The 12,867-nt window shown below is 47.7% G+C and overlaps 1 protein-coding gene across 4 annotated transcripts in view; it reads left to right on the top strand.

The window, feature by feature from the left end:
* The window catches only part of SETD5 (SET domain containing 5), a 176,894-nt gene that overhangs the window by 106,218 nt on the left and 57,809 nt on the right, over positions 1 to 12,867 (top strand). For all 4 annotated transcript variants that reach the window (XR_004376294.2, XM_032798916.2, XM_032798915.2 and 1 more), the window contains exons 14-18: positions 3,111 to 3,374; positions 4,012 to 4,332; positions 4,666 to 4,908; positions 8,471 to 8,600; positions 11,781 to 12,019. Coding sequence is in view for 3 of the 4 variants with exons in the window: in XM_032798916.2 (XP_032654807.1) it covers positions 3,111 to 3,374; positions 4,012 to 4,332; positions 4,666 to 4,908; positions 8,471 to 8,600; positions 11,781 to 12,019 (1,197 nt within the window). In the remaining variant the exon portion in view is untranslated. The remainder of the gene's footprint in view (positions 1 to 3,110; positions 3,375 to 4,011; positions 4,333 to 4,665; positions 4,909 to 8,470; positions 8,601 to 11,780; positions 12,020 to 12,867) is intronic.

Raw genomic sequence — 12,867 nt, 5'->3', positions numbered from 1 at the left:
GATGACACAAAGTTGGGAGATACTGCCAATGCAGAGGAGGACCATAGAAGATCGAGATGACCTTGAAAAGTGGAGTAATAGAAAAGGGATGAAATTGAATAGTGCAAAGTGCAAGGTCATTGACTATAACAGCGTTTGAAAGAGAACTGGTTAAATTCATGGTGGTTAAGTCCATAAACGGCTATTAGCCAGGAGAGGTAAGGAATGGTGTCCCTAGCCTCTGTTTGTCAGAGGATGGAGATGGATGGCGGGAGAGAGATCACTTGATCATTGCCTGTTAGGTTCACTCCCTCTGGGACACCTGGCATTGGCCACTGTCGGTAGACAGGATACTGGGCTAGATGGACCTTTAGTCTGACCCGGTACGGCCGTTCTTATGTTCTTATGCATTTAGGGACTAATAATAAGAATTTGTTGCTATAAACTGGGGACTTATCAGTTGGAAGTGACAGAAGAGGAGAAAGACCTGGGTATATTGGTTGATCACAGAATGACTATGAGCTGTCAATGTGATGTGGCTGCAAAAAGGCTAATGCAGGCCTAGGATGCATCAAGCGAGGTATTTCCAGTAGAGACAGGGAAGTGTTAGTGCTATTATTAAAGGCACTGGTGAGACCTCACCTGGAATACTATATGAAATTCTGGTTCCCCATGTTTAAGGAAGATTAATTCAAACTGGAACAGGTGCAGAGAAGAGCTGCTAGGATGATCCAAAGAATAGAAAACCTGCCTTATGAGAGAAGATTCAAAGAGCTTGACTTCTTTAGCCTACCCCAAAAAAGGCTGAGGGGAGATATGATGGGTCTCTATAAATACATCAGAGGGATAAATGCCAGGGATGGCGGGGAGTTTTCTAAGTTAAGCAGCACTGTGGACACCGGAACAAATGGCTCGAAACTGGCCGTCAACCAGTTTAGGCTTGAACTTAGATGAAGGTTTCTAACCATCAGAGAAGTGACGTTCTGGAACAGTCTTCCAAGGGGAGCAGTGGGGGCAAAAAATCTAGCTGGCTTCAAGACTGAGCTTGATATGTTTGTGGAGGGGATGATGTGATGGGACTGCCTACAACAGCATGTAGTCGATCTACAACTGCTAGCAGCAGATATCTCCAGTGGCCGGTGATGGGACACGAGATGGGGAGTGCCCTCAGTTACTACAGAGTGTCTGGCTGCTGGATCTTGCCCATATGCTCAGGGTCTAACTGATTGTGATTTTTGGGTTCAGGAAGGAATTTTCGCCCAAGTCAGACTGGCAGAGACCTTGGGTCGGAGGGGGATCACCTTCCTCTGCAGCATAGGGCACCAGTAACTTGCAGGTTTAAACTAGTGTTTCTGTAACTTGAAGTCTTTAAATCATGGTTTGAGGACTTCAGTAACTCAGACAGAGGTTAAGGATCTGTCACAGGAGTGGGTGGATGAGTTTGTGTGGCCCATAATGTTCAGGAGATCAAACTGGATGATCCTGATGGTCCTTTCTGGCCTTAAAGTCTATGAGTCTATAATTGGGGATTCTCTCCTGACAAGCAGTGACTGAAAAAGATTTGGGTGTCGTAGTGGATAGTCAACTGAACATGATCTCCCAGTAAGAAGCTGTGGCCAAAAGAGCTAATGTGATCCTGGGATGCATAACCAGTGAATTCTCAAGTAGGAGTCGAGAGGTTATTTTACCTCTGTATTAGGCACTGGTACGACTGCTGCTGGAATCCTGGATGTATAAATGGGAGAGAGTTCAGAGGAGAGCCATGAGAATGATTGATAAGCTCGAAAGCTTGTCTCTGTCATCTACAGAAGTTTGTCCAATAAAAGGTATTACCTCACCCAACTTATGTCTCTGAAGGATTAGAAAACATTCTTTATGGTGATAGACTCAGGGAGCTTAATCTATTTAGCTAAACAAAGAGAAGGTTAAAGAGTGACTTAATTAGTCTGTAAGGACCAACATAGGGAACAGATATATGATGATGGTTTTTTCACTCTAACAGAGACAGGTGTAACATGATCCAATGGCTGGACATTGAAGTTAGACAAAGTCAAATTTCCAAGAAGGTGTAAATTTTTACTTGTGAGAATACTTATCCATCGGAATAATTTACCAAGAGTTCTGATGGATTCTCCATCAGTGATTTTTTAAAATCAAAATTGGATGTTTTTCTAAAAGCTCTGCTGTAGGAATTACTTTGGGGAAGTTCTCTGGCCTGTGTTATGCAGGAGGTCAGACTAGATCAGTGGTGGGCAACCTACGGGCCGCATGCAGCCCATCAGGGTAATCTGATTGCGGGCCATGAGACATTTTGCTGATGTTGACCATCTACAGGTGCAGCTCCTAGTGGCTGTGGTTCACCATTATCAGCCAATGGGAGCTGCGGGAAGCAGCAGGCCGCAGGGACATGCTGGCCACCGCTTCGTGCAGCTCCCATTGGCCAAGAACAGCGAACCACGGCCACTAGGAGCTGTGGATGGTCAACATCAACAAAATATCTCATGGCCCACAATTAGATTACCCTGATGGGCCGCAGGTTGCCCACCACTGGACTAGATGATCACAATAGTCCTTCTGGCCGTAGTATGTGCATCAATGAACAGATGAGATTTACAGCATGCCCAGAAAGTCAATAGATTCAGGGTATGTCGAACCAAGCAGGATAGGAAGCAATCAATTCAAAAGTTGAACGCGCTTCATGAAAGAAGCCCCATCAGCAACTCTCATATGCTAAGGTTTCTGCACTCGAATGCCCTACTGATCCCAACTGAGGCAACAGTAAAATGTCTGACTTCTGTTGTTCATGTTGGAGATGCATGCTAGGTTGTTTGGGTTACTTAAAAGGTCTCCTGCTCTCCAAACAAGTCTGCCAGTTCTAATGCCAGGAGGCTGGTCCCTTACTGGTTTAAGTTGAGACAGTCTGATTCAAGCAGTCTCCTTTCATTATGAGGCGTTCCAGTTCTCTATGAATCCATAATCCCCTCCCAGCCCTCTTCTGCACCATCACCTTTGTGGACCATATGCTGTACAGGGCCCCTCCTCCACATTGTACTCCTGATCTTTTTCCTACCTCTTCCTGTCCTTTTGCTTGCCTGGTATTGCTGACCTGGACATATTCTTGTGTATGTTAGTCCCGGGAGGAGAGGAAGGTAGAAGCCATCATGCACATGTTTGAAAACTTGGAGAAGAGAAAGAGAAGACGAGAGCAGCCATCAGATCGGAGCAGCACAGATGCTGAATTCATCGTTAACCCTGAGACTTCTGAGTTGGAGGAGGTGAAAATGGAGACTCCTGAAACTGAAGACAGCAGTTCAGCTTTAAGTGGGGCTGCTCCAAGCACTCCTAACAGCAGCAGCAATGTTGGGGTGAACACACGGCGGTCCACACAGACAGTAGTAAGTTGGAGGTAGGGCTGTTGCGTAGCTTACGCTAAGGCGAGTTCAACACAGCCCCTTCGGTGCCTTGCAAGGATTAATATCTAAAGGCCAAGGGTCTGGATCTTTTAGTGCACTGATGTGCTCTCCAGATGGCTGCTGACACTGGAGCCATGGAGAAAAGTATTTGCTCCGTTTCAGGGATCTGAATTCCCATTGCCAGCTGTCCAGTGGTGGTGGGGTTGTGGACAGATCATGTCTGGGACTGAATCAATGCTATCAGTGCTCAGGAATAGCAACAGTTACTTTCAGACAGGGGGTGAGTCTCATGCTGCTGCTTTCTGTTATGTGTCTTGTTGAAGCCGAGACCGCTCTTGAGTGTGCCAGTCAGTCCCTTTTCCAGACTCCAGAGTGGAGATGCAAAGGGAAGAAAAAGCAATAAAACTGAGGTACCAATGTGTTGAGCCCTTCAAGAGGATTCACAAAGCCATTCCCAGCCCTACCCTCTCAGAGCCCAGCATTAATGGAGTCCAGTCTGACAAAGCTAGCTAGACAGTCCCAGAAAATAACTGTCATTCCTAACTCCCATGTGCAGAATAAAGGAGACGAGGGGAGAACCTTAGAAATTCTCAGACTGATGATGTGGTTTGCATTGTAGGATGTAATTCCAGAAAAGACCATCACTAAGCCAGCTCCAGCCAAATCCTCCAGGCCCCGACCCAAAAGCCGTTTTTCTCGATATCGGACCAGTTCAGCGCAGAGATTGAGACGGCAGAAGCAGGCCATTTCCCAGCAGACCGAGTTCTCCCAGGCTGTCCCAGAGGAGGGAAGCAGCATCAGCACAGTAACTGCCGCAGATGTCAGCAGCATAGAGGGTCCAGGAGAAAGTAGGCAGTTGATGGGGTCTGACCCAATTGTGATGCTGGCTGCAGGATCCCAGTCTTACCGAGCCACAGTAAAGTACCCCAAAACTAAAAAGGTAAGTGGCATGAAAATCTTCATCAAACATGGGAGGGGGTGGGGTCTGCCAGGCCCCTAGGGAGAAGGTTGGGTCATGCAAAAGGAGTCTCTGGAAGACTTGCAGTGAATCTGATGCACAGTGCAAACAGTTCTTCTCCAGTGTGTTTCCTTCAGGACATTGCTGCTCTCTGTGATGAGATATATGGGGTACCTCACCCCTGTGCATTTCCTGCAGAACATAACTGAGCTCTTGGTGTGGTGGCGTCTTGGGCAATATGCCCTTACATACTCTGTTTTATTGCTTTCATTCTTTGCCTGCTCCTGCTGTATTCATAATTGCTCTCTTCTTCAGTATCTAGTTACAGAATGGCTGAATGACAAGGCAGAAAAGCAGGAATGCCCCATCGAGCGTCCTTTACGTATTACCACAGACCCCACTGTTTTGGCAACAACCCTCAACATGTTGCCAGGTCTTATCCACTCCCCACTGATTTGTACCACACCCAAACACTACATCCGCTTTGGCTCACCTTTCATCCCTGAGAGACGTCGAAGGCCTCTTCAGTTGGATGGGATATACAGCTCCTGTAAAAAGGTATGTCTGCTCATTTCCTCTTCTGTCAGGGCTTCAGTGCCCACCTTATATTATCATCAACACACGATTGTAAAGGCTTGTCATTTCAAGCTTGTCGCTATGCAGTCACAATGAGTTAGCCCTGCCCAGCATATTTCTGCATACTCTAGCACAGTGTTTCTCAACAACCGGTCCGTGGCAACCTCTTTGCCAGTCCCTGAGATTTTCCTGACACAGTTTAGAACAGCAGCAAGCCAGTCTCCGGAATCAAAAAGGTTGAGAAACACTGCTGTAGAGTAAGAGGTCAGTTGAGTTGATGGTGAGGACATGATGTGTTAGTGCATGTTCTCAGTCTCCTTGTGGACCATTCCCAGAGCTCACAGAAAAATAAAATAGCAACAAAGAAGGAGATTGGAGTCTGGATCTGAATGTGCCGGAGTGCCCCTTGGAGTGGGTGTGCCAGGGCTGTACAGGAAGCAGAGAAAGAAACCTCTCTTCTCATGTCTAGAGGCATTGAGGAATTGCTCAGGGAGAAGTTCAAGGGTTAGAGAGCCTGGTGTTTTCAGCACCTGAGCAGAACTCTCCTGTTCCCTCTGAGATCCGGCGCACTAGAATCCAGGCTCTCCTGTGCCTAGCAGGCAGCACCAGAGGAAAGGGAGAGGAATGGGTTCATGCTCTTGCTGAGTTGGACTTGGAAGCAGCCAGCCTGTGGGTGAGATCCGGGCAGGGAGTCTGGTTAGTTCTCACTGCCTCCTTTGTGGAGTGAGGGGCCAGCCTAGCTGAAAGGCTGAGATCATCCTCTGAAACTCAGTCCTGCCTCTCCCAATGTGATGATGGGGACAGTGATGACTGAGCAGCTCCGGGGGCAGTCACATGATGTGGGATTTTTCATCTTCCAATGTTGCTGCAGGTCCTAACCTGATACAGAGGTCAGTATTCTGTGTGATGGATTCCACTGTTTTAATGAGACCGTAGGAACTGGATTTGGTCACAAGGAGTTCCTGAATCCATTACATGGATTAGCTGGTTGGACAGGATTGCAAGAGTGAATCCCGGTATTTCTTATGAGCTTGTCCTACTCAGTGTAAGGAGTAATACTATTAGCCTTGAGGCCTCTCCTGTTTACAGTTCTAAGGAGAGTGGTTCTGTCAGTTCTGATTATGTGTGTCAGGGTGGCCAAACCATGGCTTGCGAGCTACATGCGGTTTTTACAGTTAAAGTGCGGCTCTCAGAGCCCCTTTATGTCCTTCTCCCCGCCCCACCCCCAGCATTCTCCACCTACCAGACTGGAGTGGGGAGCGCGGAGCCTGTTCCTTGCAGTGGAGTAGAGGCTTCAGCCCCACAAGGCCACCTACCAGAGCTTGGGGCTTCAGCAGAAGCAGGGTTGAAGCCCCAGCAGGCACCTCCCACGGGGCTAAAGCCCTGAGCCTCAGCAGGTTTGCCGTGGCTCTTGAACTTCTGAAGACTGTTGTGTGTGGCTCAAAGGATCAGTAAGTCTGGCCACCCCTGATCTATGTGAACCTGTAACACTGTCATCCAACCATATTTGCTCTGTCCTTCTGCTTGGCTGAAATTTAGAATGAATCCAAGCAGATAAAATTAAGATATTGTGTTGTAAGCAGTGGTCTGGAGGAGTTTGATGTTTGTTTGTAGAGTTGTTGTAGCCATGTTGGTTTCAGGATATGAGAGAGACAAGGTATGTGAAGTAATACCTTGTATTGGACCAACTTATGTTGGTGGAAGGGACAAGCTTTTGAGCTTCACTGAGCTCTTAGTCAGGTCTGTAGAAGGTAACCAGAGTGTCCAAGCTAAAACAAGGTGGGGCAGATTACTAAGCATAAGAAGTTCACACATGCTGTAGGAGACCACTTAAAATGAGCCGTAAAACCAGAGTTTTTATGATTTTTGTGTCATTTTTGTTTCCAGCTTGAATGTAGAGTGATAAGTCCTTGTAGGGATCAGATGGGGCATTGTTGCCTCTGAAATGTTTGGTAGCTGAACTCTTCTCTGTCTAGATTCTGGCCTCACCATGCTGAGCCAAGCCTTTGTTGGCTCTGTGTTGTATTACTGTACTGCCCTTTATTTAGGGATCCCCTTGAAAACTGTTTATAGGCTTTAGCTTTTACAGAAGGTGGTAGCATAACTGCTCAAGGGCCTTCTTATGTCAGAGATGCACTTCATGTGAGCTGCTGTATCTGCTGATGTCCAGCAAGCATGCGTCAAGGTTTTTAAATTGTTAAAAGTGAGCATGGAATGTGTACGTTTCACCATTTGGCTTGTCAAAGGAAAGATGCCCCTGTGGCTTGCTGATCTGGAAGTCTGCTAGATCTGGGTTCTTTTTCTAGTTTTTCCAGACTTAGTGAGTGACCTTGGTCAAGTCCTGCTCTGTGCCTCCGTTTACCCATCTGTAAAATAGGATTACACCCCTCAAGAGGGTGATATGAGGCATAGGTTGGTAAAGTGCTGCAAGATATTCAGGAGGGACTATATAAACAATCATCAAATTCAATGCTAATGTGGTAAAAACTTCACTTCGTTGTCTGTTTCTGAAATGCTGACGAATCATTGGTGTTATCTTTAATTCAGGTGTTTCTCTCCCTTTCTTCTCAGGTTTAGTTTCACTGTCACTTTACTGTCACACCAATGTGGTCCTTAGCACTTCTTGGCTTCTCTCCCCAGCTTCTTACTTACTTCAAATAACTGGAATCAGTTGAAAGAGCTCTTGCTGCAGAATTTTGGTCACTTGCTACAGAATTTTGTGTTTCCACACAGCTGCATTGCAGCAGGTGGGGAAGCCAGTAAATTTGGCAGGTGAGGTGATGTAGACTGGCTCTTCTCCACATATCCCTAGGGTGTCATCTTGTCTTACTCTATGCTCTCCCCTGCTATGATTTTTCATATATTTTCCCTCCACCACTGCTCAGTCTCCTGAGGAGGGTCCACTTTGATTTTTCTCCTCCTGGCTAGTCCTTGTTAAACTGTAGTTCCCACACTATCAGGTTTGCATGTTCATTGCTGCTCTTTGACAGCAAACACGCTTCTGGGAGAATTGCACTGAAGTCAACTTGTCACTTCCTTGCCCTATGTGGTAGAGTAGAAACTCTTCTTGGTTCTGATGCGTCTTCCAGAGCAAGTGGAGTGGGGATCAAAGTGCTTCCCCGCCTGTGCATGAAGCCGGGCTTTGTGCAGAAGGCATATTCTCTGGGCAAGTTCTGAATAGTCATACTTTCCTAAATTGTTTTAAAAACCTCTGCTTAGAGTTCCCTAGCTTCCTACTCTCTGGGTTTGGGAAATCTGTGCTCTAATGAGGTTGTACCCTTAGATTATTGATACAGATTTATTACCCTTAGCACCTGTCTCATCTAGAGCAGCAATTCGGAACCATTCATAGCTGTCTTTGGGCCCAGCTTTAACAATTCTACCATACCATTTTTTTTGGCTGGGAGCACATGACACAGTTGATGCAGAGCTCTACAAGCATTTGCCCTGCTGTACAAATGTTTAGGAGTTCTTGAGTACACATGCATGTGTACATGTAAAGCACTGGGGGACTGCATGTTGATGTAGTCTAGTTCTGTTGCAGCGCTGGATGAAACAAGCCCTGGAAGAAGGGATGACTCAGACCTCATCTACTCCACAAGAGAACAGAACCCAATGTCTATACCAAAGTAAGGAGAGCAGCAGCTCTTCTAGCATCTGCAAGGACAATGCAGGTATGTATCCAAAACCCTCAAATGCGGTGCTGGGATGACTGGTGAATGCATTTATAGGAGGCTATGGGCCATTAAAGGGTATTGACGCACAGGATGAGACAAAGGCTTTGCAAACGTGCATTGTTGCATGTTGGTACAGGTTTGTGGCAGGTGGGGATGTAGCTTTATCACCCATCCCAATTTCCACAGGCTCATCCTAGCTTGAGGCATCCCAACTCCTTTTCTGTGACAGTGTGGTGATACTGCATCTCTCAGCACTCTCACCAGAGTTTTATGATACAGAGTTTGTCCTGCAGGACAAAGGTAAACAGCGTCATACTGTCGTGTGTGACAGCTGGCTATTTTAATGTATGCTGAGAGAATTAACAAGGGTCAGCAGGTACGTAGGTAATAGACACAGGCTTAAAAAACAGCTACTCAAAAACATTGGCATTTAATCTGTGAGAAAAGCAGTAGCTGAGTTGTCAAATAGTTAATTTGCATCTGTCTTTACAGAGGAAGAGGGTGGAGATCTGCCCAAGTCAGGGATCAGTTTTCCAAGGACGACAGACGAGGAGCTAGACAGTGTACAGATAACAACAGAATTGGTTATTAAAAGGTTAGATGCACTTAAAGTGAACAAAACACTAGGTCTGGATACTATGCATCCCTGAGCAAAACCTGAAGAAAGTGAGCAAAAAAACTAGAGAACTTCTAAAAGACATTTATAAAAATAGAATTTAGGATAGGTTCCTGAGGTCTGGAAAGGGGCAAACAGCATCACTTGACAAAGGTCATGACTCCATGAAACCAAGAACATCTTGTTTCTAGGGTTTCCCTGATTGATCATAAGCTCTTGCATAAAGGACCTGACAAGTCCTAGGAAGCCCAGTTGGCAGCTGGCTTTGCCAAGGTGGATTCAGGCAGCAAAGCATGTGTGTGTAACAACAGGGGACCTGGGAGGGTCTCACTGCTGAGAAAGGGGAAACCAGGGATCAGCAGAGAGCTGGTCTAAACAACGCACAGGATTTGACATCCCAGACAAATGGCTCATGGCAAAGCACAGGAGTAGGAGGAGAGACAGGGGAACTGGCTAGAAAAGTGTGGGAGCATGAGACAAAGGGAGCTCTTAGTAGGAGACTCACCCAGCTCCAGAATGGCTGAGTTGAGCATTCAGGGTGGTTCTAGGACCTCTGCTCATCATGGAACTGCACTGGATGTGAGGGGATTGAAAACAAGCTCTCTGGGCTCACAGGCCAGACTGACTGTGGGGGCACCGCACTTAATAAGGACGCAGGGAGATTCCAAAGGGATGCCAGGGTTTGGAGGACTGGACAGCAGTGGGGAAATGCAGATCAATGGAGACCAGTGTAAAATCATGACTCGGGGAGCAAGGATCGAGTCTAGGGAATATGAGCTAACTGGACCAACCACAGAGCACTCAGGTCTTGAGAAGTTTCCAAGATGATTGTGAGGAAGCAGCAAACCTGGCAGCCTGGTAAAAAGGCAAATGAAGTACTAGGCATAAAGGCAGAATCCCAGACGAGGTGCTGCTGTTAGTCCCTGTCTGTGATCGCTGGCTACCATCTGACAGAAAGGAGATTACTGCACTATGGGGCTCCTGGGTCTGAAGAAAGGATGAGTCAAATTTCTTCTGCTTAGAACAGAGGAGACTTGCCTCACTGGGGGCCTTTAGAGCTGGGAAAGAGGTCAAAATTCGTTCAGAAACAGTAGGGGCCAAGACCTAGCAGTGAGGATGCTAGGGATAAACAGTTCGGGAAGAGCATGTGGGGAAAGATGCTGGGGAAGGCAACTGCAGCACGGAGGAGTTCCAGAGGAGTCCAAGTAAACTAAAGCTCAGTAGTTGGAGGGAGCCCAGCTGGGAGTGAGGAAGCAATTTGGGCTAGGCACACTGATGCGGAAGGGGGATAATGGTATTGAGGCAACTGGAACTCTACCCTTGCTCCCTGCACAGAGGAGCTGGGGGCACTGTGTGATAACACTACATCAGTGGTCCCCAACCTTTTTGGCTGGCGGGCGCCAGCCGAAGGACCACTTCAGCAGTGGAGCACCCACCGAAATGTCACCGAATTTCGGCGGCATTTTGGCGGCAACACCTCTCAGTGACGTCATTTGCCATTGACAAGCAACGTCATTGAGAGGCGTCGCTGCCGAAATTCGGGAGCGATGCCTCTCGATGACGTCACTTGTCGGCGGCAAGCGGCGTCAGCGAGAGGCGTCTCCGCCGAAATTCGGGAGCGACGCCTCTCGATGACGTCACTTGTCGGCGGCAAGCGGCGTCAGCCAGAGGCATCTCTGCCGAAATTCGGGAGCTACGCCTCTCGATGATGTCACTTGTCGGCGGCAAGCAGCGTCATTGAGAGGAGTCCCCGCCAAAATGCCACTGTGGCATTTCGGCAGGTGGTCTCCCGGGTGCCAGGACGTGGGCGCATTAAGATGCCCCCGCAGGTGCCATGGCACCCACGGGCACCGCGTTGGGGACCCCTGCACTACATGGTAGTGATCTGGAAATGTCACATTGTTTTTTTTCTCTCTAGTGTACAGCTCAGATTTCCTGCCTTGGCAAATTATTTTCTGTATCTCAAAATAGGTTGTGCTCTTCACAGAAAACCAGGCAGAGGCTAGCCATTGCCCCAGAGAGCTTACAAGTAATTGAAAAGTGTGATGCCGTGCACTTAGGAGGGTAGGGCTGAGGCACGGGTTCCTCTTTGTGGGAATGATCCTTTCCGGGGAATTGCGTTTATGCAAACTCTAGAGACATTGTGGAGTTCAGCTGGTGAGAATTGTGCTGTGCTGTGGTTTATCCATAGCAGTCAGAGTGAATTCATCTTGTTTTTGTCACCCCTTTGTGCCAGGAAATGTAATCTCTCTCTCTCCCCCTTTCTCCTTCTGTTTCAATCCTGTCCTGACACCACTCCCTGCACCTGGCCATGTTGTTTCCCACGTGTCATTTATTGTAACTGAGTTGTTTTGTTACCTTTGTTACATGTCTCCACATTCCTTTGGGATGAGAAGGATTTTAATTGGAATTGGGAGCTCCTCATTTTTTAGGGGCCTTTAATGGGATGCAGTTAGAGGCTGAGCATTCATGGGGCTCTGGCTGGGAGGAGGACTGTTCATGATTTGGTATTAATAATGGTGCATCATGATTCTCAGTTCAGTTGTGTTCATGTTTCACAGACTTGTTGAGCCCCCTGAAGAAGTGGAAATCTCGCTACCTGATGGAGCAGAATGTTACCAAGTTACTGAGGCCACTATCTCCAGTCACGCCTCCACCTCCTGGCTCAATGAGCCCACAACTCACCACGCCCTGCTCATCTCTGCCAGGAGAGGAGGAAAGTCGCAATGGTTATGGCATGATGTTCTCACCAATTCCCTCTCTGGCTGCTAGTCGCTGCAATACTCCACTACAGTTTGAGGTAAATTGGGATAGAGGTCTGGGGGCTCCAAAAGGGGAGAGACTAGAAGAGGTGCATTGGGTGCAGTCTGCTTTCAGACACATGGCTAGGTTCCTGAGCAAGACCCCAAGTGTCCCACACAGAGGCAGCTATTACCTCTCTCCTCTGTGGCACCCTTGGCTGTAGCAACTCTCTCGTTCCCCAAGGCCATCAGAGATCTGGTAGCTCCTGCTCCCTCAGTTACATGTCATACTTCACTGCAGTGCAGCAACCCTCTTGCTCTCCAGGGTACCAGTCAGTATAGCCTGCATTCCCTTTCCTGCTGTACACAACACACAAGCTCACTTTTGCTTGCAGCCCCGCCCCTGCTGGAGCACAGCAATCCCCTTGCCTACTGGGACAGCACATTCCCCTATGTCCTTTCTCTCATAGTGCAGCAAACCCCAAGCTCTCAAGCATGTCAGACATACCACAGCAGCCCTGCTCCCTTTCTCTTATGCAGCAGCCCCCAAGGCCTTGGGGGACATCAGACATTTCAGATCCCAGCATTGCAAGGGCTTACAGCTCCCTCCACCCAGTGTTTAATGTCCCAGGTGATGTACTGATTGTTGTTGTGCTCCCATTATATGCATTTGCCTTTGATTTTGTGGTAGCCTCTATCTGCAGGAGTTTAGGAAGCATTTAAAGAGCTTGGCAGGTGTTTTTCCCTGCTCAGCACTATCTGAGGGGGACTTGCCAATGCCTCCAGTCTGGAGTTTCCTCCTCCCTCTTGCCATGTTCCATCTCAGTGGCTACGATTGGCAGGAAGTGCCAGGTGGTTTGCAGTTCTCTCTTTATTTTCCATTATTGCTCATTCTCATTGGAAAGTG

This window comes from Chelonoidis abingdonii, chromosome 17 (genome assembly GCF_003597395.2).
Source record: "Chelonoidis abingdonii isolate Lonesome George chromosome 17, CheloAbing_2.0, whole genome shotgun sequence".
NCBI classification, from domain to species: Eukaryota; Metazoa; Chordata; order Testudines; family Testudinidae; genus Chelonoidis; species Chelonoidis abingdonii.
This window is presented reverse-complemented; position numbering and strand designations above follow the sequence as displayed.